Source organism: Mustela putorius, unplaced genomic scaffold, assembly GCF_011764305.1.
Source record: "Mustela putorius furo isolate JIRA1106 unplaced genomic scaffold, ASM1176430v1.1 tig00000196_pilon_pilon_pilon, whole genome shotgun sequence".
In the NCBI taxonomy this organism is placed as follows: Eukaryota; Metazoa; Chordata; class Mammalia; order Carnivora; family Mustelidae; genus Mustela; species Mustela putorius.
This window is the reverse complement of record NW_025421310.1, coordinates 2,978,263-3,003,933: the sequence shown is the minus strand read 5'-3', so window position 1 is coordinate 3,003,933 and position 25,671 is coordinate 2,978,263. Positions and strand designations below refer to the sequence as shown.

The window sequence follows — 25,671 nt, the reverse complement described above, 5'->3', positions numbered from 1 at the left end:
TTGACCTTCACTGACTACCCGCATGTACCCACCCACCTTAGCCTCCCGTTCTCCTTCTCTAAACATGGAAGCGATCTCGGCACATTGGAGATAATCTTTGAGCAGTTTGGCTATTGTCTTCTCTGTGCTGGGCTTGCAGAGATGCCTTTCTGCTTTACTGCCTCTGCTTTCTCTGCAGGGAGTGGCCAAACCTACTCTGCTTGGGACCCCCAGGCTAGATTCTTTTGCATCTCCCCCCCCCTTCCCCTGCACCATCAGTATAACAAAGTCCCATTTGTTGACCGCCCATAATTTGTTGAGGTTTTTTCCCCTAAAGATATTCGTGGACAACTTAATCTGCAAGAGATTAGTCCAGACTTCTACACCTCATCGGTACCAGAAGGCGCCAGCAGACATGCTGGTCCACGTGGGAGGAATTGCAGACTCATCTCTGGACCGTGCTATGTCTCATACCTGGACACAACCACCGGAGCTCTGGGCGGGGCATTACCTTCAGGATCCAAAAGTGGGAACATCAGCTCCAGAGGAAGAAAGGGACTCAGCACAGAGGGTCCTTCCTGAACCATCTCCAGCTGTGTCACCCTCCTGCAGGTGCTCCCCTGTCCCCGCACCACACATGCCCTCCCACCCAGCATCCTCGACCCCCTGCATTCCCACATGAACTCGCCTGACCTGGGGACGCTCTTCCTTCAGGTAGAAGCCCTGTTCCTGTCCTTCCGGCACAGAGGAAGGCCAGCACTGATCCCAGTCCTCTGGGTAAGGTCTCGCTTAACCTGGCTCCCAGTCCCTTTAGGCCAGGCAGCTGCCAGAGGTGGCCCTACTGTCCCTTCAGTCTCCCCCAGTCAGCTGTTTTTTGAGGAGTCCCGACTCCTACCAAGAGAGAAGGAAATAAATCACTTGGGGGGAATCACCTGCGCAGGAAAACCTTCCAGTGTACTGGGTGGGATCGGAGGAAGCGACTCTGAACTGAGAGGGTGGACACAAGCTTGTCGCTCCAAGGTGAGACCAGCTGGGTCTTCAGTCACCAGTCAGGGTGTTCGGAGACGTGCCTCCCCTCTGGCCCTTCAGGGTTAACGTCTCCTGCCTGTGAGGCTGCTGCAGACCTTCAGCCAGCTCCCAGCCCGCACAGCTGCTGTCTGCCCAGTGTTGTGAAGTCTCCTGCCTGCATATGCCAAAGGTTAGTTTTCCCCCAAACACCCACGTCGTCCTTCAGCACCTTCTCTGGGCACATCCTGCTCCCAGAGTGGCAGAATTTATACTTTGGAAATCGGCAAGCAGCACAAAGCAGGGATGCATTTTTCTATTTCTGAATGCCTAGACTTTGCACAGGCTTCCCGTAACAGTAGGAATGCACCCTGGACTTAAATGTGGTAAGGTGTTTGGGGCCATGACCTTGGGCAGGACACAAAGAACCTGAGGGGGAAAATGAGGAAATAGCCTTCCAGGATGACTAAGAATCCATGGAGAAATTTCTCACCGTATGCAAATGAGGAAAATTCCAACGTATATCTTCATTGTTATGCATGTCGAATTTGTAAAGGGAAAGGAAGTAGTCATAACTCATAGGAAAAGAAAAACAGCACTGACGAAAACAGAAATTGTACCAAAGAAAACATACATGTGTTAAAGAAACACATGAAACGAGGCTGAAAGGCAGAAATCCCCAGGAAATGCAATTACAATATAGCAATGCAGTTTATAAAAAATAAAAAATTAAAAAAAAAAACAATATAGCAATGCACACATATTAAAAGTGCTGACAATAGGGCGCCTGGGTGTCTCAATGGGTTAAAGCCTCTGCCTTTGGCTCAGGTTGTGATTCCGGGGTCCTCGGATCAAGCCCTGCATCAGGCTCTGTGCTCAACGGGGAGCCTGCTTTCCCCCTTTCTCTGTCTCTCTGCCTACTTGTGATCTCTGTATGTCAAATAAATAAATAAAATATTAAAAAAAGAAGGGGGCTGACAGGGATGCCTCGGTGGCTCAGTCAGTAAATGTCTGCCTTTGGCACAGGTCATGATCCTAGGGTCCTGGGATGGAGCGGGGCATTGGCTCCCTGCTGTGTGGGAAGCCTGATTCTTCCTCTCCCACTCCCCCTGCTTGTGCTCCCTCTCACTCTCTCTCTCTGAAATAAATAATAAGTTAAATCCTTAAAACAAAACAAAACAAAACAAAAAGACTGGTCTTGTACAGTAACCCTCTCTAGGAGTGTCAGGAAAAAATTCTGGAAGTCTCATACATACCTGAAGAGAATGCAACAGTGAACACATTGACCTTTTCAGGACAATGTTCACAGTCACCTGTGACTAACCGCTGTGCTTTGAGGTTTTTCTAGTTTTAAGTTGTTTTTTTCCTTTTTAAAGATTCTATTTCGTGGAGAGAGATAGATCACAAGTCGGGAGAGCAGCAGGCAGGGAGGGGGAAGCAGAGAGCCCAATGTGGTCTCAATCCCAGGACCCTGAGATCATGACCCGAGCCAAAGGCAGAGGATCAACCTACCGAGCCACCTAGGCTCCCGTCAGCCCTTTCAGTTTTAGCACAAATGAAATGAAACCTCTATCCACATAAGGAATTATAGGGGTGCCTGGGTGGCTCAGTGGGTTAAAGCCTCTGCCTTCGGCTCAGGTCATGATCTCAGGGTCCTGGGATCAGAGCCCCACATCAGGCTCCATGCTCAGCAGGAGGCCTGCTTCTCTCTCTCACTCCCCCTGCTTGTGTTTCCCCTTCCTCTCCATCAAATAAATAAAATCTTAAAAAAAACAAAACAAAACAAAACAAAACAAAAAAAAAACATGGCAAGTCGACCTAGGGGACAAATGGTTTATTCAAGGACTTTGGGAGATATTAGGCAAGAAAAGGACTCTGCACCACCTCCTCCAGTAAGATCTGTGCTCTTAACCCTAAAGGCTGGGAGTATCTGGGAGACTACCTGAGAGGAGGGTGGTTCAGAACAAGTGTCTGCTAGTTCTTTAGGATTCCAACAAGTATGCTGGCTCGGAGAGGTCACAAAAGCTACATCCCTGGAGGATAAATTGTCCCTTGTCTTTATCTTTTTTCCTCCTGCACCTTGACATGTAAGCACCAGAGGGCAAATCAGAATTCATGGGTTATTTTACCACTATCTCTTACACAGGTTATGCATCTGAATGTGAAGTATTTATGAACAGTGATCCCGGCCAGCCAGGCACATCATCTGGGGATACCCTTTTGGAAGACATACACCCCATCAGGGGTCTGAGGTGTTCTCTGAGGTACCTAACTGCCCAATCATCTAGATTACCAATTACAGTCCCCCTGTCCCTGTGGGGGTTCCAAGTGGAAACTGCACAGCCGGTCACAAGGCTCCTGTGAAGGATGTGGGTAGAGATTCCACTCAACAGTGCCTGGGCTATCAGCTGTGGACAAGCAAAAATATTCTTGTTTCCACAAGCACTGGAGAAGGTCTCAAGTGCTCCCTCTTCACGGTGACCTCTGAGCACACACAGCTTCCTGGCACCCAGACCACAAAACCCAGATGTGGATCTGAGGAGACCCTACTAGCTAGAACTGATGTAACACACCACCACACTCTGGGTGACCAGACAAGAGAAATTTATTTCACCCCAATCTGGAGTCTCGAAATTGAACATAAGATGTCAGCTGGGTTAGTTTCTTCTGAGGCCTCTCTCCTTGGCTTGCAGATGGGGATTCCGTGTCCACCCATGGTCATCCCTGGGTGCCGGATTCCTCATCTCCTCTTCTCAAGGCGCCAGCCATACCGCCTGAGTCCATCCTAATAACCCACTTCAACCTCATGATGTCTTTAAAGATGCTCTAACTATCCTCACCTTGTGAGGTATTGGGGGTCATACTACAAAATACAGATTTGGGTATACAATTCAGCTCATCACAAAGGTCTTGGGTTATAATGCAAATTAACACACAGGCTGGAGTATGTACATATGTATATGCACGTCAATATTACTGATACATTTGCAATGTTCCTCTCAGAGACACAGCAAGTATGGGATGGAATGCGATCTGCTCATTTCTTCCTGTGGGAGAGCCCGATGCTGCTTTCAAACCACCCCTTCGAGTGCACACAATGTCTAAGATCAAAGGTAATTAAACAAACATGGCACTTACTGATACATTAATCAGAGCAACATGGGGCACACAATTCCTGTATGGTGACCTGGAAGCTGCTAATAGTCATCAAAGCATCAGGAGACCAGCAAGACCCCTGTGGGACTTAGCCTTCCTGTGCGAGTCACCACCCAGAGCTCACAACGCCCCCTGTGGATCAACACTGGTCACATCCATGCCCTAACTGGGAATGGAACGAGAGGTTCCAGGTACCCAGAATTTGGATGAGCAGTCGAGAAAGCGGACAGCTCAGCATTATTTACCAAGTTGGGGTGGTAATGTACGCACACCAGGAACTGCCCGGTGCTAGACACTGCCAGTGACTTCCTTCTTGCGGTGACTGCACCCACATCAGAAAGCACGATGCATGTCAATTTTTCTGCAAATGGCTGGATTGTATGGGAAGTCACTCCACTGGGGACATTTGGGGAACCATGTTCAATTCATGTATGTGGCCACCTCAGAGGTTGTCCTGCAGCCTAAATGCTACTAAGCAAGAATTTTGACCTTCTGTGCTGTTTTAAATCCTTTCTGCAGTGTGAAGTCTGTAATGATATCTAAAACCACTAAGACTAATAAAAGATTTCCCACATTCATTGCACTGGTAAGGCTTTTCTCCAGTGTGAACACTCTGATGCGAACGGAGGGCATAACTAACAGTAAACGATTTCCCACATTCATTACACTCATATGGCCGTTCTCCAGTATGAACTCTCTTGTGATAACGGAGGGTAGAACTGGCAGTAAATGATTTCCCACATTCATGGCACTTGTAAGGCCGTTCTCCTGTGTGAACTCTCTTGTGTCGCCGGAGGGCAGAACTAGTAGTACAGGATTTCCCACATTCATTGCACTGATAAGGTCGTTCCCCTGTGTGAAGTCTTTGGTGCGAACGGAGGGCAGAACTAACGGTAAATAATTTCCCACATTCATGACACTCATAAGGCCTTTCCCCAGTGTGAAGCCTCTGGTGGTAACGCAGGGCAGAACTAGCAGTAAATGATTTCCCACATTCACTACACTCATAAGGCCGTTCACCTGAGTGAAGCTTTTTGTGTACATTGAGGGTATCTTTCCGGGGAAAGGATTTGCTACATTCAGGGCATTCATAAGGTCTCTCTCTACTATGAACTATCTGGTGAGTACGGTGCTGTTTACTAGTGACAAAAGATTTCCCACATTCACTGCAATTATAAGGCTTTTTTCCAGTGTGAAATCTCTCGTGATAACGAAGGGAGGAACTACTGGTGAAAGATTTCCCACATTCATGGCACTCATAAGGCTTTTCTCCAGTGTGAACACTCTGGTGATAACGGAGGGCAGCACTAGTAGTGTAAGATTTCCCACATTCACAGCACTCATAAGGCCGTTCTCCACTGTGAAGTCTCTGGTGATAACGGAAGGCCGAATTACCAGTAAAAGACTTCCCACATTCACGGCACTCATAAGGCCTTTCTCCTGTGTGAACTCTCTGGTGACTACGGAGGGCTGAACTACTAGTACAAGATCTCCCACATTCAAGGCACTGATAAGGCTTTTTCCCAGTGTGAACACGCTGGTGAAAATGGAGGGAATACCTAGCAGTAAAAGACTTCCCACATTCATTACACTCATAAGGCCTTGCACCTGAGTGAACCTTTACGTGTACATTGAGGCTAGTTTTTCGCATAAATGATTTGCCACATTCACTGCACTCATAAGACCTTTCCCCAGTGTGAACTCTCTTGTGGTAACGTAAGACAAGACTACCAGGAAAAGATTTTCCACAATCACTGCACTCATAAAGCCTAACTCCAGTGTGATTTTTCTGGTGATAATGTAGGACAGAACTACCAGCAAAAGATTTCCCACATTCATTGGATGTATAAGGCTTCCTTTCAGTGTGAACTCTCTGGTGAGAACGGAGGGCAGACCTACTGGTAACAGATTTCCCACAATCACTGCATTCATACTGTCTTTTCCCTGTGTGAGATCGCTGATGGTAACAGAGGGCAGACATAGACGGAAAAGATTTTGCACATACGCGACACTTATAAAACCTATCTCCAGACTGAACCCTCTGAGTATACACTGAGCTACCACTGACAGATTTCACACACCCGCTACAAACATAATTTTTCCCTCCACTGGGCAATTTCTGGACATTAAGGGGGACACATTTGCCACCTAAGGATTTCCCACATTTGCTGCACGTGTACTGCCTGGATCCACCCTGAGTCTTCCCAAGTTCATTCAGGGTTGGTCGTTGCCCAAGGGATTTTCCACATGGACCAAACTCATGATGTCGTGCTCCAGTATGGTATCTCTGGTGTATGGCAAATAAGGACTTGTACCTGAAAGTTTTCCCACATTCACTGCACACAAAGGACTGTCTACCAAGGTGGACACCCTGCTCCCGAGTATCTGTGTGTATGGGACCAAAAGCATTCTTACATTGGCCCCAAGTGCCATGACTGCTTCCGCGTCGTAATGTTGCCCTGCAGTGGGGCATCGTGTGTGGTTTCTCCCCAGTAAGAGTGGCCTCTTGCTCCAGATGCCCCGAGCCAGACAGCAAGTCCTTTCTCAACCTCTCCACAGGTAAAGGGCTTTCCCAAACCACCGGATCCCCAGCTCTTGACAGCAGAGGCCCTGTCCACATGGCTTCTGAATGGTTTTGCTCCCGCAGGCTGCTCCTGCTGCTGCTGCTGCTCCAACTTCACACTGAAAGAAAATCGTTTCCCGCAGGCCCCACACCTCAACCGTTTCTGGCTGTTTTCTTTCCCCTGGAGCTCAGCCAAGTGGAAAATGTCTCTCAAGACGGGACCGCACATCTCACAGGGGTGGGTCTTCCGGGAAGACAGAGCAGCCCTGGGCGTCCAGGTCTGTGAAACGCCTACAGAAGCGCTCTGTGCAAATGGGGCCTCCTCATCCTCTGCTCCACAGCAGCAACCTGAAGGCAGAGAAATGCTGGTGAAATACGTGCTGGCTGTAGCGAGGGGGTGAGCCCATCACACACATGCACCCGACTCATCAAGGCAGGATGGTATAGCATGCTTTTCCACACACAAGAGAAGAAACTCAACTACAGGATAGGCCACTGGGCATTTCTAGGCCATTTCTGGGCCAAGCCATGAACGTACTAGCGAGAACACACTAGGAGGAAAGAAAACTAGGGCAGGTCAAGGAAGAGAACCAGGGTCTACAGCTTATTTTCTGCCCAAAGGTTTGTGTACCACGGTTGCTGCTGCTCGCCTCTGGCTGAGTAGAGGGCTGAGTAAAAGCCAATCACATGAAATGGTCTGCAGTCAAGGACAGTTTAAGGAAACGTGACTATTTCATTTCAAAATGCCTGGGGGTGAATGCTGAGATACACAGAAAAAGCAGTGATAGAAATGGGTGAGATTGGACGCCCGAGATGCAGGGATTATCCCTGTAACAGAGTAAACAGAATTACCAAAGGAGTAGAATCCACCCGAAATGGGTGCCCGGGTGGCTCAGTAGGTTAAGCCTCTGCCTTCGGCTCAGGTCATGATACCGAGGTCCTGGGATTGAGCCTCGCATCGGGCTCTCTGCTCAACAGGGAGCCTGCTTTCTCCTCTCTCTCTCTCTGCCTGCCTCTCTGTCTACTTGTGATATCTCTTTCTCTGTCAAATAAATAAATAAAATCTTAAAAAAAAAAAAAAAAAGAATTCACTTGACAAAAAAAAGGTCAACGGTGAGGAAGGTAAGAGAGAAACGGGGGGTGGCCATCGGTAATAGCTCCAAACTCTGGCTGAGCAAAGAAAGGTTCCCAGTATGATCAAACACAGGCCTGATATCCCACCGCTGCCAACAGCCATTCATGAGGAACAGGCTCCTTCTAAGCCCATCTGCTCATGTCTGGGGCATGTCCATGCTTTGGTACACAAGGCACTTGTCCTGGAAGCCCTAGCAGAGCAACTAGAGCGCACCAGGAAGACAGACGAACTGATGGAAAACAGGCCAAGCCCACTGCCAGCAGTGTCGTAGAGCTACTCAGACACAATCGACACAGAAAAATGTCCTGTGGGACTGTTATCAGCGGGAAGGTAGAAGGAGAGATATCATCCTTACCTCCAAGAAAAATAAAGGCAATAGTGGCCATGAATGACATGAGCCTCGGTGGGATCAACAGTCCAATTAAGACGGACCGGTACACGGGGGAGCGTCAGAGAGGGCACATGCACACAGAAAAATCCCTGAAGATTGTATCAGCAGAGACATGTAGGGATGGGTGGGCAATAAGGCCTGGGCTGTCTCCACCGGCCCCAGGGTAGGTGCAACTGAGGTCCCTGCTCAGCAGAGCCCCCAGCGTCCTGCTCCACAGGGGACACTGGGACATCTGCCACCAAATCAACCAAAGCCTAAAGCCCAAGGAATCTTCAGAAAGAAGATCCAATCGTTAGGCCGCACAATTTCGAACTTAAAACCGGACTGCAAAGCTAGATGATGCTAAACAATAGGGTGAAGGCATAAAAACAGAACAACGGAGGGGCGCCTGGGTGGCTAAGGGTTAAGGTTAAAGCCTCTGCCTTCTGCTCTGGTCATGATCTCAGGGTCCTGGGATCAAGTGACGCATTGGGCTCTCTGCTCAGCAGGGAGCCTGCTTACCCCTCTCTCTCTGTCTGCCTCTCTGCCTACTTGTAATCCCTGTCTGTCAAATAAAGAAAATCTTTAAAAAAAGAAAATAAAACAGAACAACGGAATGGAGGAAGGAAAAGCCCATAAGGAAGGCCACACACAGTCCACTACTCTTTCACTATTATGCCAAGAGGGAAAAATACCCTCTCTCGCACTGCTGTGAAACCGGACTCCCCATATGCAAACAGTAGGGGTGGATCCCCACCCACAGTACCCAGAAACACACGTGCAGTTGATGCAAGACTGAAACCCATGACCGGAAACCATAAAGCTCCCGGCAAAAAGAGACGGAAGAGCCTCTTTAATCTTAGCCCTGGCAAGGATTTTTTGAACAGGACACCCAAAGCATAGGTCACGAAAGCAAAAGCACCACTATGCCAAACTGAAAAGTTGCAGCAGAGCCAAAGAAACACACCAAAGAGTGAAGAGGAGATGTTCGGGCGCCAATGCGAGCTCACACTCACTAATCGTCAGAGAAATGAAAACCAACACCACAACGTATCACCTCGTAGTTCTCACAACGGCGATTACCAAAAAGCTAAGACGGGCTGGTGAGGACATGGAGAAAAGCAAACCCCCGGAACGCTGTTGCTGCTGGCCATCAATTAGGGAAGTCACCATGGAACACAGAAACGGGAAAACTGAACTACCCTATGCCCCACCACTGCCATTTCTAGCTATGTGTGTATCCCAAGGCAACAAAACCACTATCTGCACAAACTACCTGCATGCCCATATCCACTGCAGGACCGTTCACAACACCCCCACAACAGCAACATCTTTCAGTCTGTGTCAAGGCTTAAAGTGACAACGAATATTATGGGGGGACTGCCAGGCTCACCACGTAGAGCATGCGACTAGGGATCACGGAGTGGTGAGTTCTAACCCCACAGGGGGTGTAGAGATCAACAGAAAAATGTAAAATTACTAAGCAAAATAGTAAGGTGACAAACAACATTTTGGAAATATGGGACGCCTGAGTGGCTCAGTCCGTTAAGTGTCTGCCTTTGACTCAGGTCATGACTCTAGGGTCCTGGAATCCAGTCCCACACTGAGCTCCTTGCTCAGCGGGGAGCCTGCTTCTCCCTCTGCCTGTCACTCACCCTCCTTCTATGGGCATGCTCTCTCTCCCCTTGTATAATCAATCAATCAATCAATCTAAAAAGTGGGGAAAGGAACGTTTACTGAACACACGCATGCAGGAAATCTCACATATAAAAGAGGCAACAGGGTGCCTGGGTGGCTCAGCTGGTTAAGCAATTGCCTTCAGGTCAATTCATGATCCCAGAGTTCCGGGATCAAGTCCCATACCCGGCACCTAGCTCCAGGGGAAGTCTGCTTCTCCCTCTGACCTCCTCACTCCCACTCTCTATGTTTCTCTCTCAAATAACTAAATAAAATCTAAAAAACATACATGTATAAATAAATAAAATAAGACAATAAAAAATGGGATGCCTGGTTGGCTCAGTTGGTTAAGTGGCTGCCTTCGGCTTAGGTACTAAACCCTGCGTCCTGGGATCAAGTCCCACATCAGGCTCCTTGTTCGGCAGGGAGCCTGCTTCTCCCTCTCCCTCTGCTCTGCCTGCCACTCTGCTTCTTGTGCTCACTCTCACTCCTCTCTATCTCTGATAAATAAATAAATAAAATCTTTTTAAAAAAAGACAATAAAATGAATAAAAAAAGGCAGCAGACTCACTGCCACAACATGGCTACACAGTGCCACCTGCCTCAATGTGAAGAACATTATGCCACGTGAAATCATTATGCAAAAAAGACAATACTGTATGGCATTATTTACAGGTATGTCCTCTTTACTTTTGAGAAAAGAAAAGGACCCATTTATTTGGGAAAGAGAGACTGAGACAGCACTTGTGCATGTGAGAAGGAGGGCAGAGGATGGTCAGGGAGACACACGTTCAACGACAAAAGGATTCACTTCTGAGGAACTAACATAGGGCACACTGACTACAGTTAATACTGCACTGTAGCGCTGAAATTTGCTCAGAGGGTTGATCTTCCGATTTCTCACCAGCACAAGAAAAGTACTGACGCCAAGTGATGGCTATACTGATTCACTTCATTTTGGTAAGAACTTGATAATGCTGAACTACATGAAATCATTATGTAACACTTTCAGTCACAGATTTGATTTGTCCATCATACCTCACAAACATGAATGGAGGCAGCCAGGGAGAAGAACAGATGTAAACATTATAGAAAGATCCACACAGGACCTTCTTGAGAAACGGCCCACGGTCCACTACAGCAGTGCGCATACCAATGCCTCCAATTTCAGGCACAGGCAGGCACAGGGAAATGTCACCTAAGGGAGAGGTCAAAACCTAGGCCATCGATGAGTCACGGACCTAGATACAGGGTGCCAGCCAGGGAGAGGGCAAGCAAGGTGCATTCCATCAGCCTCAGTGCAGGACCACTGACCTGCGATCCTACCCTGTCAGGGCTCAGCACAGCGGGTACTGGGGCTGTGTGGGCAGACAGAAGGGCATACCAACAACTCAGGGCCAGCAACAAAAGCAACTGCCCAGAAATCTGGGGAAGCACGCAGTGAACATAGTCCACACCAGAGAAGGACAAACCCTCCCCTGAAGAATGGAGGAGGGGAGTCCGCAGGGTACAGAGTCCAGGGCAGGTCAAGGGGACGCCGAGGGCCTTACCCAGTGACGATACAAGTGCAAAGTTCTCCAGCATCACATGGTGGTACAGCCGTCTCTGAGCCTCATCAAGAAGCCTCCACTCCTTCCAGGAGAAGTACACGGCCACGTCCTCAAAGGTCACACCACACTACCCATGAAAGGAAAACATGGAACCCTGAGCATTCTTTCTCTGAGAACCCACCAGCGTTGCAACCCACACACCCCCACCCCGGTCTCTCCTGCCAGCCCAGCTCCCCTCCTCAGATAATACCAGGTCCTGGTGCCTCTAACGCTGCTCTCCTCTCACCTTCCCACCAATCACTGTTCAGTGCTCAGCGATAACACACACAGGGGACACATGGAAGCAATCTAAGCTCTGGGTTTGGCCTGCAAGTCCCAAACCCCTGCCAGGATATTCTCATGGAGTCTCCCACGGTGTTCCCTCAAGACAGCCAATTACAGGCTCTGCTCTGCCAGGAAGTCTTCAATACCAGGACCCTGAGGCCCTTAGCTCACACTTCCTCTCCAGGTCTACATGATTCTGTAGACTGTACCTCTCTCATGTCTTCAGACCCCACAGATGAAAGCCCACACCTTCCAAAGGACTCTCCCTTGACTCACACTTGTCCTTGTCACATGACAACCAAAGGATTATGTGACAAACTGAAACAGGTTCCAACTACCACCCCAGTACTCCCAAGGATCCCAACTGAGGGAAAGCCTCAAATGCTGCTGAGAGGCCTCCTCACCTGCCTCTAATCCTCCCTGCAGCACGACACTCACAACCACTGTCTACCTAGGATCCTCCTACACCGTCTTCTACTCCCCTACTACCCATGCTGGCCCTCCACAGTTGGGAACCAACCATCCACTACTGGACCTTTCTGAAAACAACCAGCCCTAAGGACCTCTCTGCCAGGCACAGAAAAGCAAAAATGACATTTGCCCCAGACCGTTTCAGGCAGGAAGACTCCGAAACACTCCGGATACCATAAAAGCTGACCACAAAATTCCGGTGAAGTCCTAGAACACTGAAGAGAGAGCAGCTCCAGCCTCTTAAATACTCGCAGGAGGGGCCGCCTGGGTGGCTAAATGGGTTCAGCATCTCACTCTTCATCTCATAGTCCTGAGTTCAAGACTCCTGTTGGGCTCCACACTGGGAATGGAGCCTACTTAAACAAACAAACAAACAAGCAACCAACCCCCCATGTCCTCAGCTATCACTTGTCCCGGCATCCCACGGAAGGCTTGTCCATGTATCTGCCAGATCACTGCCTCTCTCCTTCACCTGTGTTCACAACGCCCAGCAACCCCGACCACGAGTTGAGCAGGAAAACCACTCTTCAGCACATGTTACTAGGTCCCTCTGACCTACTAGGAGCATTGCCATGACACTCTGCGTTCCCTTCCCAAATGTGATCCCAGTCTCCACCCTGGTCCACACAGCAGCCATCACTTTTCAAACTCTCCATCATGAATCTTTCCCCCAGTTTCCCAAAATTTCCTGTCCAGCTGCCCACTTGATGCCATCACTTACCATTTTCTGAAACACCTAAGTCACCTAACACTGTGAAAATACGTTCGGACACTCCCAAAGATAAGCAACTTACTGTTAACTTCCATCAGGTTGATGGGACTTTCCCTCCCTTCAGCTGCTAGAACTGTGAAAATTAATGAGGGGCAATCTTCCTAAATTGGGGTCGGGAGGTTGCACTGGGGGCAGCTCAAACACTACCATAGTGGGTGGTATCACCTGCGGGTCCAACAGAAAGAGATGGACTTGAACTTATTTGGGGATACTACTTCACTACCCCCGCCCAAAGACAGCCTTTTCATGATGGCCCCACCCAAGAGCTCAGCCAATGAGAAGCCACTATATTTGAACCTTAAGTAGTGTAGTCTCCTGGGCTTGGAATTCATAACACCTTTCATTCCTTTCCTTTAAAAAAAAAAAAAAAAAAAAAAAAAAAAAGACGACCTCTCTCTTCTCCACACTGGCTACGGCTTTGACTCGGCTTCTCCGGTCCCAAACGCTGTTCCCTGTCGCTCCCACAGAAACAACATCTCTGCCATAAAATCTCTGCAGTTTTCTCTTCAAGCGTCACCGACCAAAAGCCCCGAGGTTCCCCTCACTCCCCTCGTTCGCCTCTCCTCTGCGACACGCACAATTCGCCTCAGCACTTCTCCGAGGTTCTCCAACATCCAGAGCGGACAAGGGGGCGGTCGGGCCACTACCAGCGACCATCGCGAGTCCCTCCTGCTGCGCGTCCTGCCTGCGCGCTCACTCCCAGCGGCGGCGCTTCTCTGCGGCCCGAGAAAGCCCCCTGACACCCGGGTTAGACCACCTCCCCTCACCGCCAGCAGACTTGGCCTCGGCAGGCAGCAACCGCGCCGCACCCTGCTCCTGACAGAACCAATGCAGCCGCGCCGTCCCCCGTTGGTGGCGCGGCCCCCTTGCAGCCCCCGCCCCGGCGGCCCCTCAGCACGGAGGCCGCGCCCGCGCGCAGTCCGCCCGCGCTCCCACACGGGCCCCCGCCCACCGGAGCCTCCTTGTTCCGGACACCCGGGCCTGGGCCGCAGGGCCGCGAGCAAGAGCCCCGCGCTTGGGCCTTCGGGGTCTGGGTGGGGGCCGGCGGGGAGGGCCCGGGGACGAGTGTTTACCTTAGCCGAGTGTCTGGGCGCGGCCGCCGCCATCGGACTCGCTGCGCCGGCAGCGGGCCGGAGGCTAGCGGACACCCGGGCTCAACTGTGTGCGGCGAGGAGAGCGCCGCTCCTCCGGTCTTCACGGTCAGTTACCAGGATGCTAACCCGCGCTCCGGACCTGAGGAGACAAACCGACCTAACCTCCGGTTACAACCCCGCGGGCGGGACGAGGCAGGAAGTCCCGCCCACAGCGGATGCGCACGCCTAGAAATGCCGTATTCGCGGCCCTCATTGGCTCCCAGCTGCGTCCTCAGGCGCTACGCTCTTACGGGTGGGGTGGCTCTCAGGCTTCTGGCGGTCTCAGAGACTGGCGCACCCTGGAATTCTGTATCCTAGGTGTCCCTTCAGTTCAGGAGAAGCTGTTACACGGTTGTCACCTCAGAGACTTTTTCGCAAAAGGCTTCACAAGTCTAGGAAAAGGCAGAATCAAAAAGAGCATGTCATCGTGCTAGCCCAATGTGACTGGACGTTGTGAGGCTGTTTATATCAAAATGTGTCATTTGTCATTCCTGAAACGGTGAGGCTTATACTACTCTGAACCTTAAGTATGAATGGGCATTTATATTTACTAGCAAACTGAGTTTCTTCAGGAACAGAGGAATTTCAGCTAGGAATAAATACACTGGGGCCAGCCACAAGATAGTCTGAAGAGAATAGATTAGCTTTTCTTACCTCTTAGAAGGATATCGGTGAGGGTGGCTACCTATGAAACATCATGGAAGAAAAGAGAGGGGATGGCGGTTTCATTGGCTGCATGCCAAGGTTAGTGTGTCCGTCTGTGACCAGGAGAGAGATCTTTTCTTTTGTTTGAAGGAGCTTAGGATCCTACCAAGAAGCCATCCTCCGTTGTCACATAAAAAGTACCTTGGGGCACCTGGTGTCTCAGTCGGTTAAACTCTACCTCAACTCCGGTCCTGATTCCTGGAAGCTGGGATCAAGTCCCACATGAGCCTCCCTGTGGGGAGTCTGCTTCTCCCTCTCTCTCTTCCTGCCACTCTCCCAGGTTGTTAGAGGGCGCTCTCTCTCTCACATGAATAGTCTTTTTTTTTTTTTTAGAAGGATTAAAAAAAAACAAGTATCTTCCTTCCTCTTGCTGATTCTGCATGTCCTACCTGTGAGAAATCTTCCCAGTCAGGGCCAATTGACTCCATTTTAAATGTGGCTTCCTTCACTAATTTTCATGGTACTTTGAAGGGAAAAGTAAACAGGACATTTTGGACAACCGGAAAAGTTAAAACTAAAGTTAAGTGCAAATGTCATCTTTAATCACTGTTCTAACAAATGTGCTTTGAGCTCATACTGGCTTTTCAGAACTTTGGGTTAGATATATGGAGAAACATAATAACAAGACAAGCGGTCCTGCCTTAAGTGGCTTTTATTATGTTCATGGAGGGACAGGAAACTTGAACGCAGAAATATGAAGTCTACATTAGGATGTGGCTGGTGTGATGGAACCACGTGATGTGGATTTGGGTTATAGATGAGGTTCATTGGGGTGAAGTCTGGAGCCAATATCCAAGAAAGAATTCTTGATATTTCTTTGGTCAAAATGGTGGGGTTGTTTATTTATTTATTTTTTAAAAATATTTTATTTAATTATTTGACACAGAGAGATCACAAGTAGGCAGAGAGGCAGGCAGAGAGAGAGAGAGGGTGAAGCAGAGAGAGAGAGAGGGTGAAGCAGGCTCCCTGCCGAGCAGAGCCAGACATGGGGCTCAATCCCAGGACCCCAGGACCATGACCGGAGCCGAAGGCAGAAGCTCCAACCCACTGAGCCACCCAGGTGCCCCAAAATGGTGGTTTATTAACCATGGGGACAAGACCCGTGGGCAGGAAGAGCTGCTGCCTCGGGGTTGTGAGGGGTGGCAGGTATATACCATGGAGTTGGGGGAGGTAAGGAAATGGGAGGTTTTGAAGGAACTTTCATATTTTATAGAAGATTCACAGGATACCAGAGACCTTGCCATTGTCACGTTGAGGTTGTTTACCCCTCCACTAAGGCATTAAACAGTAAGATAGTTGGGACCTTCCTGGAGGAACATTACATTTTGCCAACTTCAAGTTTCTATTAATGGGCTGCAAATTATAAGGACATTTAATTTTATTTACATTTTCTCCTGGAAGCTAGACCATTAATTCAAATGATTTGTTCTTAAAAATTTCTTGTGTTTGGTAAACTGAGGAAGACTCCTATCTTGTAGGATTTTGATCTCTATAAGTTAACTATTTGTTCTTCCTTTAGGGCAACAAGAGTGCCTGAGGAATGTCACACATACCCCGTGGAGGGGTGTGTGTGTGTGTGGAGTGTCAGCTTCTGATTTGTACCCTGTTCTCTTTCTGTCCCCTCAACATTTCCCCCTGAACAATTTTGATTCTTAAATCTTTAAGGTTGTTGAAGGTGGAAGGTCTCATCTGTAAAGTCTTCCTACGGAAGTGGGGGTATAGAGATGTCCCTACCTATGGGTCAGTATTGGTCAGGTGGGGAATGTATAAGGGAGTTACAAAAGGGAGAGGCAGCTGATGCTAATGTGGTCAACATAGATGAACCTTCTTGAGTAGAAAGGATCAGCTGTTTACTAGGAGTTACAGCAGTGAAGGAGTCTTGACACTAGGCAGGGAGACACCGGAAATGACAACAAAATAAGGTTCATATTACAAGGAGAAGTCTCAGTAAGACTCCTTTGATAGTTAACCTATTATCATTTTCATCCAATCCGGGAGTTTAAATCAATCACAAAAGGAAAGAGGTCATTTAAAGCACCAGTTTGAGAATTCATGTCAGTTAGAAACCCAAAAATATTTTATGGTAATCAGGAACATATATATAGCATTCTGTTTTTATGCTAGAACAGGTTTCACCTTGTGTAACAGTTTAAACATCTAATGCCATTCTGTTATGTAGAACCACTTCACACATTTATGTTATTTTAGTATTTGATCAAGAAATGCTATTTTGAGTGTCATCTAGGGCTTTGACCATGTACTTAAGGGTTTCTATATGCCAAACAACATCATCCAGTTCCAAAGAGGGGAAAATAATGGATGTTAGGTGATTATATCAATGAGACACAGAACATGTCCACCATCATTTTACATTTGGAAGGTTGGCTGGGTTGATAATTGTTTTTTTTTTTTAAGATTTTATTTGTTTATTTGACAGAGATCACAGGTAGACAGAGAGGCAGGCAGAAAGAGACAGACAGAGAAGGAAGCAGGCTCCCCGCCGAGCAGAAAGCCTGATGTGGGGTTCGATCCCAGGACCCTGGGATCATGACCCAAGCCGAAGGTAGAGGCTTTAACCCACTGAGCCACCCAGGTGCCCAGGGTTGATAATTGTTTTAATAATGCATCCATGCATCCAGGCAAAACCCAGAGTACAGTGGCCTATCCAGCCTAGGGGAAGCCAGGGTCACAAGTTAGAGCCATATAACCCTTAGATCCTATTAGGAGACAGCCATCTAATTCTGGGCCTCCTTTAACTGCTGTGAAGATATCAAGGTCTATTCCGTTTCGTAGGACCATCTTTTAAATTTGTGTAATAAAAGAAAGTCCCTTGTCACTTTGTAGGGACCAAGGGAATCCAACCCTAGGAACAATTTTTTTTTTTTTTTTTTTTTAGCAAAGTTTTTGTCACTTCCATGGCCTTTTTACCCAAATCAGTAGCCTGGTGTGAATCCTGTATTACCTTCCACTGGTTATTTTTGGGTATAAAGATTTTCCATTCATGATTAACAAGCCAGTCCTGTGCATTTCTTGGTCAGAAGAGACTAGACTTTTGGAATTCAGACTGGTACAAGGCTTAAAGTTTGTTTATTTTGTGCTGCCTGCTTGGCTGCAGAGTTTACCAAATTGTTTCCTTTAGATTCTAAGGTTGTATCTGTTGGGGTCTGCTATCAAAGGAACGAGACTGAGACAAAGTGAAAGTTATGTGAAGCTTTATTCTATGCCAAGCATTAGAAGTCAGACTGACCGGTCAGGGCCGCCTCCGAAGAGAGTGACCCCCTCCCAATCTCACAGGCTGGTTTAATAGGGCATAACTGCAGACCCAAAGTACGTGGTTTCTATTGTTAAGGCGTTTACTCCCAGAATCAATACCCGGAATCATACCAGGAACTATGGGGGCATTTATTCCCAGAATGAAGTCTGTGGATGTAAACAACAATATGGCTACCTAGGCAATATGGAGTTGCTCTGGCTAAGCAGGCCCTAATAGTTAAACAGGTTTTAACATTAAATCGGCCCTAACAGTATCCTTTGATGTCTTTTGGGGCAAATTACAGATACCTCCTCAGATAGGTGTACAGCCATAAGAAGAGTAACAATTTCAGGCCCATATATAATTGGGGTATTATGGCTTGATACTAATACCCTTTTCTTCCAAATTGCTCCATGAGCATGCAGGACTAGGGAATCATATTTGGAGTCAGTATAAATATTAATTCTTAAGGCTTTGGCAATTGCAAAACACAAGTGAGCACTATAGCATACCCAGATTTTCTTTCTTTTTTTTTTAAGATTTTATTTATTTATATGACAGACAGAGATCACAAGTAGGCAGAGAGGCGGGCAGAGAGAGAGGAGGAAACAGGCTCCCTGCTGAGCAGAGAGCCCGATGCAGAGCTCCATCCCAAGAGCCTGGGATCACGACCCGAGCCGAAGGCAGAGGCTTTAACCCACTGAGCCACCCAGGTGCCCCTTCTTTTTTTTTTTAAAGATTTTATTTATTTATTAGACAGAGATCACAAGTAGGCAGACAGGCAGGCAGAGAGAGAGAGAGTGGAGGAAGCAGGCTCCCCGCTGAGCAGAGAGCCCGATGTGGGGCTCGGTCCCAGGACCCTGAGACCATGACGTGAGCCGAAGGCAGAGGTTTTAACCCACTGAGCCACCCAGGCACCCCATACCCAGCTTTTCTTATTGCCTTTTCATGAAACTATTGTCATTGGTAAACCAGCTCTCATCTGTGTTTTCAACCGGGGCACATGTTAAATCTGGCTGACTAGCATAAATAAGATCAGTAACCTCCAAACAATTATGCTCTATAGAAGTACAATGGTCAGATCCAGGCATAAGTGTAGGTGGGTTTACAGTCTGATAGGTTACAAGTATTATTCCAGGCATATATATAAGTGCAACCTGATATTTATTAAGTCAGTCTCCCATCATCCATTGGTGGCCTTTGGTTTCTAAGACACTCTGGATCTAATGTGAAGTCATTACAGTTAGAGACTGTCCCACAGTGAGCTTTGAGGTTCCTTTTACTGGGAGGGCTGTTGTATGCTTAGCTAAAGCCTTTGTTTGCGATTGGACCTCAACAAAGGTGACTTCTAGGATAAATAGGATGACGAGAGTTGAAGCCATCAAGAAACCCTTTTTTGTTTAGGGTCCAGCCTTAGCAATATCCTAATTATAAGGAATCACTGGCAAGTGGGAGAATACTTGTCTCAAGAGATAAGGGCATCCCCAGGTGCATCATCCAATCCAATCATAAAGAAAGTGGGGTCATCTATTATCTCCACAAGTCCATAGTTAACCCTATGGAGTTGGTACACTCTGGCTTTTAAGGTGTGATTTCATCATTCCAGCCACACAGAATTGGTCAAGGTGCTAGTTGAGTTATTCAGTTTTGGGGGAATCAATCCCATTTTCCAATTGTTCAAATAATCGTATGTCAATGGGATCCTGTTATTATCTTCAAAGAATAATAAACAAGAAGGTTGTCTATACATAAGCTACTATAGTAATTTCTCTGAACTCTACCTCAAGTTGTCTAGCTTAGGTAAACAACAAACATTTAAAGATAATCAGCTATAGATTTAACATACACAAAGATATGTTATTGAAACACAATTTCTGTTTCTAAAATAACCCTCATTTTAAATCAGAGATAGTCAAATCAGGACTAATTTATTTGAAAAACAAGTCTAGTTTCAACAAACTTGACCTAATCATTTACATAAGCTCAGCAAGAATAATGATTGGTCATACAGATCTTACAGAATCTGTTTTGATGAAACTTTTAAAGGAATCTTTAGGCTGAACTTTCAGTTGCCTCTCCAGGCCAGAAGCCAAGCCAAGTACTTGCTATCAGACATGCCTCCTCTTCCTGAGGTCCTAATGTATCCTGAGGTTCCTGCACCTGCCAGGAAGTGACACTCTACTCACCTGGTGAGGCTGCTGAGAACTCTGTAAGCAAGGTACCAGGCCAACAGTTCCAAGGGGCTTTATGGCCTCAGGCTTCATAAAGTCAACCTTAGTTCCTTAAAGCTGTTTGATTATACCTGAGTCTATGCATGTCTTTCTTAAATATCATAGTCCAGTGAAAGCCTTGGTAAAATAACCAGTGTTTCCAGTGGTGTCCTGTTATAAGGAGAACAGATTCTTTTTTTTTTTTTTAAAGATTTTATTTATTTATTTGACAGACAGAGATCACAAGTAGGCAGAGAGGCAGGCAGAGAGAGAGAGGAGGAAGCAGGCTCCCCACTGAACAGAGATCCCGATGCAGGGCTCGATCCCAGGACTCTGAGATCATGACCTGAGCTGAAGGCAGAGGCTTAACCCACTGAGTCACCCAGGCGCCCCAGGAGAACAGATTCTTATTGAACTTCTGCAAATGATCATGACTGCCATGGAAGAAAGAATGCTTACTGAGTCCTTTTGAATTTCAGAGGGTTTGGGTAGAGAGAAAAGTTAAATGTTTCAATTTGTTCACAAACAAATACTTTTTCACCTTTCTGTAAGTCATAGATATCTTAAGAGAAAGTTTCCTTAATCTCGAAGAGCAAAAAGTAGAGAACCAGCAATGTTTCAAGCAAGAGTCACAAAGTTATAATCATCTTTTTAATTCATTTAGTCCCGGGTTACTAGTTCTTCTTCAGTTTGAATGCAGCTCGTAGTTAGTTTTGGAAATTCTTACTCATTTCATTTTTATGATCCTAAAGATACTGAATATCCAGATTTGTACTAAAAATCCTTTATACAAACCACTTTGAAGCTGAAAATTCATTTTGCAAGAGAGTAAGAAGAATTAAAAATGACAAAAACTCAGAAATGAACATTGTAGATGATCTGATGAGAATTCATTATGATACAATTGACAAGAAAACTCAGTTATTCTGTGATACATAACATGTCAACAGCCAGAGTATCAAGTGATGATGACCGTATACCAGAATGTAACATACCAAAAAAACAACCCTAATTAGTCAACGAGACACTGTTCATTATTTAAATCTTAGGGAAAGTTTGTTAAAACCTTAGAGTCTTAGATATGCCTGGGTGGCTCAGTTGGTTAAGTGTCTGCCTTTGGTTCAGGTCATGATCCCAGGGTCCTGGGAAGGAGTCCCGCATTGGGCTCCTTGCTCAGGAGGGAGCCTGCTTCTCCCTCTGCCTGCCATTCCTCCTGCTTGTGCTCTCTCTCTCTGATGAATAAATAAATAAAATCTTTAAGCGTGCGCGCGCACACACACACACGCAACCTTAGAAAGTTTTAAAGCACATACCTAAATAGGATTAGGAATGTTAAAGACCTGATAAAGGCAAAACATAGAAACTCTTTTTTTCTGGCCAGGCAAAGAGAAAACAACTATTTACATTTTCTTTTTTTTTTTTTTTTTTTTTTTTAAGATTTTATTTATTAATTTGACAGAGAGAAATCACAAGTAGACAGAGAGGCAGCCAGAGAGAGAGAGAGAGGGAAGCAGGCTCTCTGCCGAGCAGAGAGCCCGATGCGGGACTCGATCCCAGGACTCTGAGATCATGACCTGAGCCGAAGGCAGCGGCTTAACCCACTGAGCCACCCAGGCGCCCCAACTATTTACATTTTCTTATCAAGAGCAGACCAACAATTCAAGAAAATTTGTCCTTTTGAAAAGCGAGAAAACAGACTTTCAGTCTTATACCAGTGTACTTTAAAATCCATTCATTTCAATCTTAGTCCATCTTGACCACACCTAAAATTCCATTCCAAAGTTTTCCCTTCACAAACCTTCTACAACTTTCTTTTGCATTCAGATTTTGTCACAAGTCATCTTTCCAAACAGCTGTATTATTTAGGAAAAAATAAGGTAACATAAAATTTTTTTTTTTTTTAATTACCTTCTTGGGGCACCTGCATGGCTCAGTGGGTTAAAGCCTCTGCCTTCGGCTCAGGTCATGATCCCAGGGTCCCGGGATCGAGCTCCGCATCGGGCTCTCTGCTCAGCAGGGAACCTGCTTCCTCCTCGCTCTCTGCCTGCCTCTCTGCCTACTTGTGATCTCTGTCTGTCATATAAATAAATAAAATCTTTAAAAAAAAATTACCTTCTTGGGGCGCCTGGGTGGCTCAGTGGGTTAAAGCCTCTAACTTCGGCTCAGGTCGTGATCCCAGGGTTCTGGGATCGAGCCCCACATTGGACTCTCTGCTCGCCGGGGAGCCTGCTTCTCCATTTCTCTTTCTGTCTGCCTCTCTGCCCCCCCTGTGATCTCTGTCTGCTAAATAAATAAATAAAAATCTTTTTTAAAATTACCTTTTTTTAAACCTTCAACAAAAATGCATCCCCATTCCTTGTATCTTTCCTACATATCTTCTACTTCTCTACATACAGAGTTGTTTCCTTTGTTCCATTAGTCTGATTTATGTTTAGCAGAATTTTGCACTCTTAGTAATCTTAGTCTCCAGTGAAGACTAAGTAGTAACCAATTGTGAACTGTTACACCAGGATTATTTAGATAGTAAATTTATGAATCAATTAAGCACAAAATATGTTTACCAACAGATTTAGATATCCTTAGTTTCTTTGCAATTAAAAAGTCAAAGGCATAAGCCTACATCCAGTAATCAATGACTTAGTACTTTATCCTGTTTGGAAAAGACCTAGACGCCCAACAAATTTAATTCCATTTATCATCCAAGCAAAACTTTAAAGTTTCAGGTTGTGAAAGACTTTGAAAGCTATCTTAAAAATTACCCATGAAAATATTGATGAGACAGACACTTAACCATCATTTTAGTCATCTTTTTGCTAACAAATGCAGCAGAGATAACATGAACTTATTTGACTTCAACAAACCTCGATAGAAGTTTCACATTTAGTGCTGATACCTTGAAAGACATGGCTACCTTAATTAAAGCAACAAACTTAAGGTAGTTTAAATACTGAATTATGTTCTACCTGGATCCTCCCCTTTGTCAACTTTTACCTGAGACACGGGTGGGCAAATCTAGAGTGGATGGTCTTAGGTCTAGGGGGTCATCTTCTTCCTCCTTGACAGTGAAGGAAGAAGGAGCCATGGTGCCTGAATTAGAAGCCGGTTATACTATACATACACATACACATATACATATACACACACATACACATATACTATACTATACACACACATACATATATATGTATATGTACACATATACATATACATACATACACATACACTATAACAATATATACACATACACATACATATATACCATACTATACATATACACTATACTTACACATACACATATACATATATTATACATAAACATATATACTATACTATACATATACATATATACTATACTATACTATGCAATACTGTACTATACTACACAACTATACTATAACTAGAAGCCAGTTATACAGTCGGCACCCAAGGTGGTGCAGAAACCATGAGGCGGAGGGGGACAGAAGAGGCAAAGTCGTGCCAGAAAGCAGAGAATATGTTCCCAGTTTTAGAGCTCATCAGCTCCAACAGAGGAGCAGACAGCAAGGGGGGAAAAGGCAATCCGTATCAGGCCCCAAAATAGGGAGTTTGAGCTGTCCATATTTCCCAAAAACAGGGAGTTTGAGCAGCTGCTTGGGAATATACCTTAAAGTCCCCCTCCAGAGGTAGACTAACCCCAACTGGCTCGAGTTATAGCCACCAACCCTGGAAATGAGTGAGGAAGAAGCCCCCACATCTGTTACAGGGAAGAACAGAAAGAGTGAGTCAGGGTGCCTGTTGCTAGGGAGGGCCTGCGTAACCCTTGCTAACTTGGGTTTACTAGGAGGCCCATTTAGGTAATTATCATCCAGCATGTCAGGAGGGAATTTACTAAACAGACACATTTGGGCAAACACATTCTGCCCAGTTTCCTGCAGAAGAGATCTAACTAACAGATATTACTGAGGCCACACAGTATTACAGGATTCAGTCTTTTCCTAAATTTTGTAATCCAACTAGTTTCCAGTGGGTTAAAAAGCACCCGAAGGGAGAGTCCTTGGGAAATGAAGAAGAAGCCTACTGAGGCCACGCTCCCTGAAAAGAAAAGAAAGTCCATTGCCAAATCCCCCCGACTCCCGGGTGGCACCCCATGCAGGATTTGTCAGAGATTCCTGTGTCAAAAGCAACTGGAGGCATCCCTCAAACAAAACGTCACTATCAGTCATGATCCTGCCTTGCAGTGAAGACATTCCCACCATAAAAACCTGATAGGAGGGGCATCTGGGTGGCTCAGTGGGTTGAACCTCTGCCTTCAGCTCCGGTCGTGATGTTGGGGCCCTGGGATTGAGCCCCACATCAGGCTCTCTGCTCAGTGGAGAGACTGCTTCCTTTTCTCTCTGCCTGCCTCTCTGCCTACTTGTGATCTTGTCTGTCAAATAAATAAATAAAATCTTAAAAAAAAAAACCCATAGGAGGGATGCCTTCTTCCTCCCCCAACCTATCACATCCTAGGCTGCAAATGGGTGCATGGTGAAAAGACTGAGATACCCAAGCCTTGCAAATCTATGCCCTGAAGGTTGTGCGCTGCCCTGCCATTTTTTAAATTAATAAATTGATTAATTTTTAAAAAAATAAACATATAATGTATTTTTATCCCCAAGAGTACAGCTCTGTGAATTGACAGGTTTACACATTTCACAGCACTCATCATAGCACATACCCTCCCCAATGTCCATATCCCCACCACCCTCTCCCGTCCACCCACCCCCTAGTAACCCTCAGTCTGTTTTTTGAGATCGAGTCTTTTATGGTTTGTGCCCTGCCATTTTTTAAAAAGACTTTATTTATTTACTTGACAAAGAGATAGCACAAGCAGAGCAGCAAGCAGAGGAAGAGGGAGAAGCAGGCTCTCTGCTGAGCAGGGAGCCCGACATGGGGCTATATCCCAGAATCCTGGGATTGAAGGCAGCTGCTTAACCCACTGAGCCACCCAGGTGCCCCACTGTCCTGTCATTTTTAACCCATGGAAAATAGCAGAAAAATTTTACAAGGGGGAAATTACCCAATTCCTTTAAGTAGCTTTAAGTAGTTAGTATAGGACAATGACATCGAACAGTAAACATGGAAATCCATCCTGATCTAACTGACATTCCAATATATGTAGTCCTTACAGCCAACTTCCCTCAGAAAGGATCCCATTGGGTTTTAATTCCATTGAGAACTGGTTTCAGCTGGCTCCTGGTAGAGGTCCAGCAGCCAGAAGTGGCTAGACCAGGGATATGGAGGGGACCGTATTGGATAAGTCAGAAGGAAACCTCACACGGAATGTTGAAGATTGGCAGCCATCCTGGTGACTTAGGTGGCTGTCCCATGCCCAAGACTGGCAACTTTG

At 46.4% G+C, this 25,671-nt stretch overlaps 2 protein-coding genes across 2 annotated transcripts; both read right to left on the bottom strand.

Moving 5' to 3' along the window:
* Nucleotides 1–3,571: 3,571 nt before the first annotated feature.
* Nucleotides 3,572–6,676, bottom strand: LOC101685314 (zinc finger protein 658B-like). Its single transcript, XM_013050915.2, has one exon. It carries the CDS (start codon nt 6,611–6,613, stop codon nt 4,643–4,645), a length of 1,971 nt encoding a protein of 656 aa, XP_012906369.2. The 5' UTR covers nt 6,614–6,676; the 3' UTR covers nt 3,572–4,642.
* A 7-nt stretch (nt 6,677–6,683) lies between these two features.
* On the bottom strand, nt 6,684–14,303 carry LOC123391202 (zinc finger protein 256-like; the record flags this gene model as incomplete). Its single annotated transcript, XM_045077256.1, has 3 exons — nt 14,076–14,303; nt 11,436–11,562; nt 6,684–7,051 (listed from the first exon to the last, which is right to left on the bottom strand). Coding segments are annotated over exons 1-3 (528 nt in total), but the record flags the coding sequence as incomplete, so codon positions are not given.
* Nucleotides 14,304–25,671: the final 11,368 nt, after the last annotated feature.

What these genes read in the sequence shown, in the direction of transcription:
- LOC101685314 (XM_013050915.2), bottom strand. Translation starts at nt 6,613, where the DNA reads ATGCCCCACTGCAGGGCAACATTACGACGCGGAAGCAGTCATGGCACT.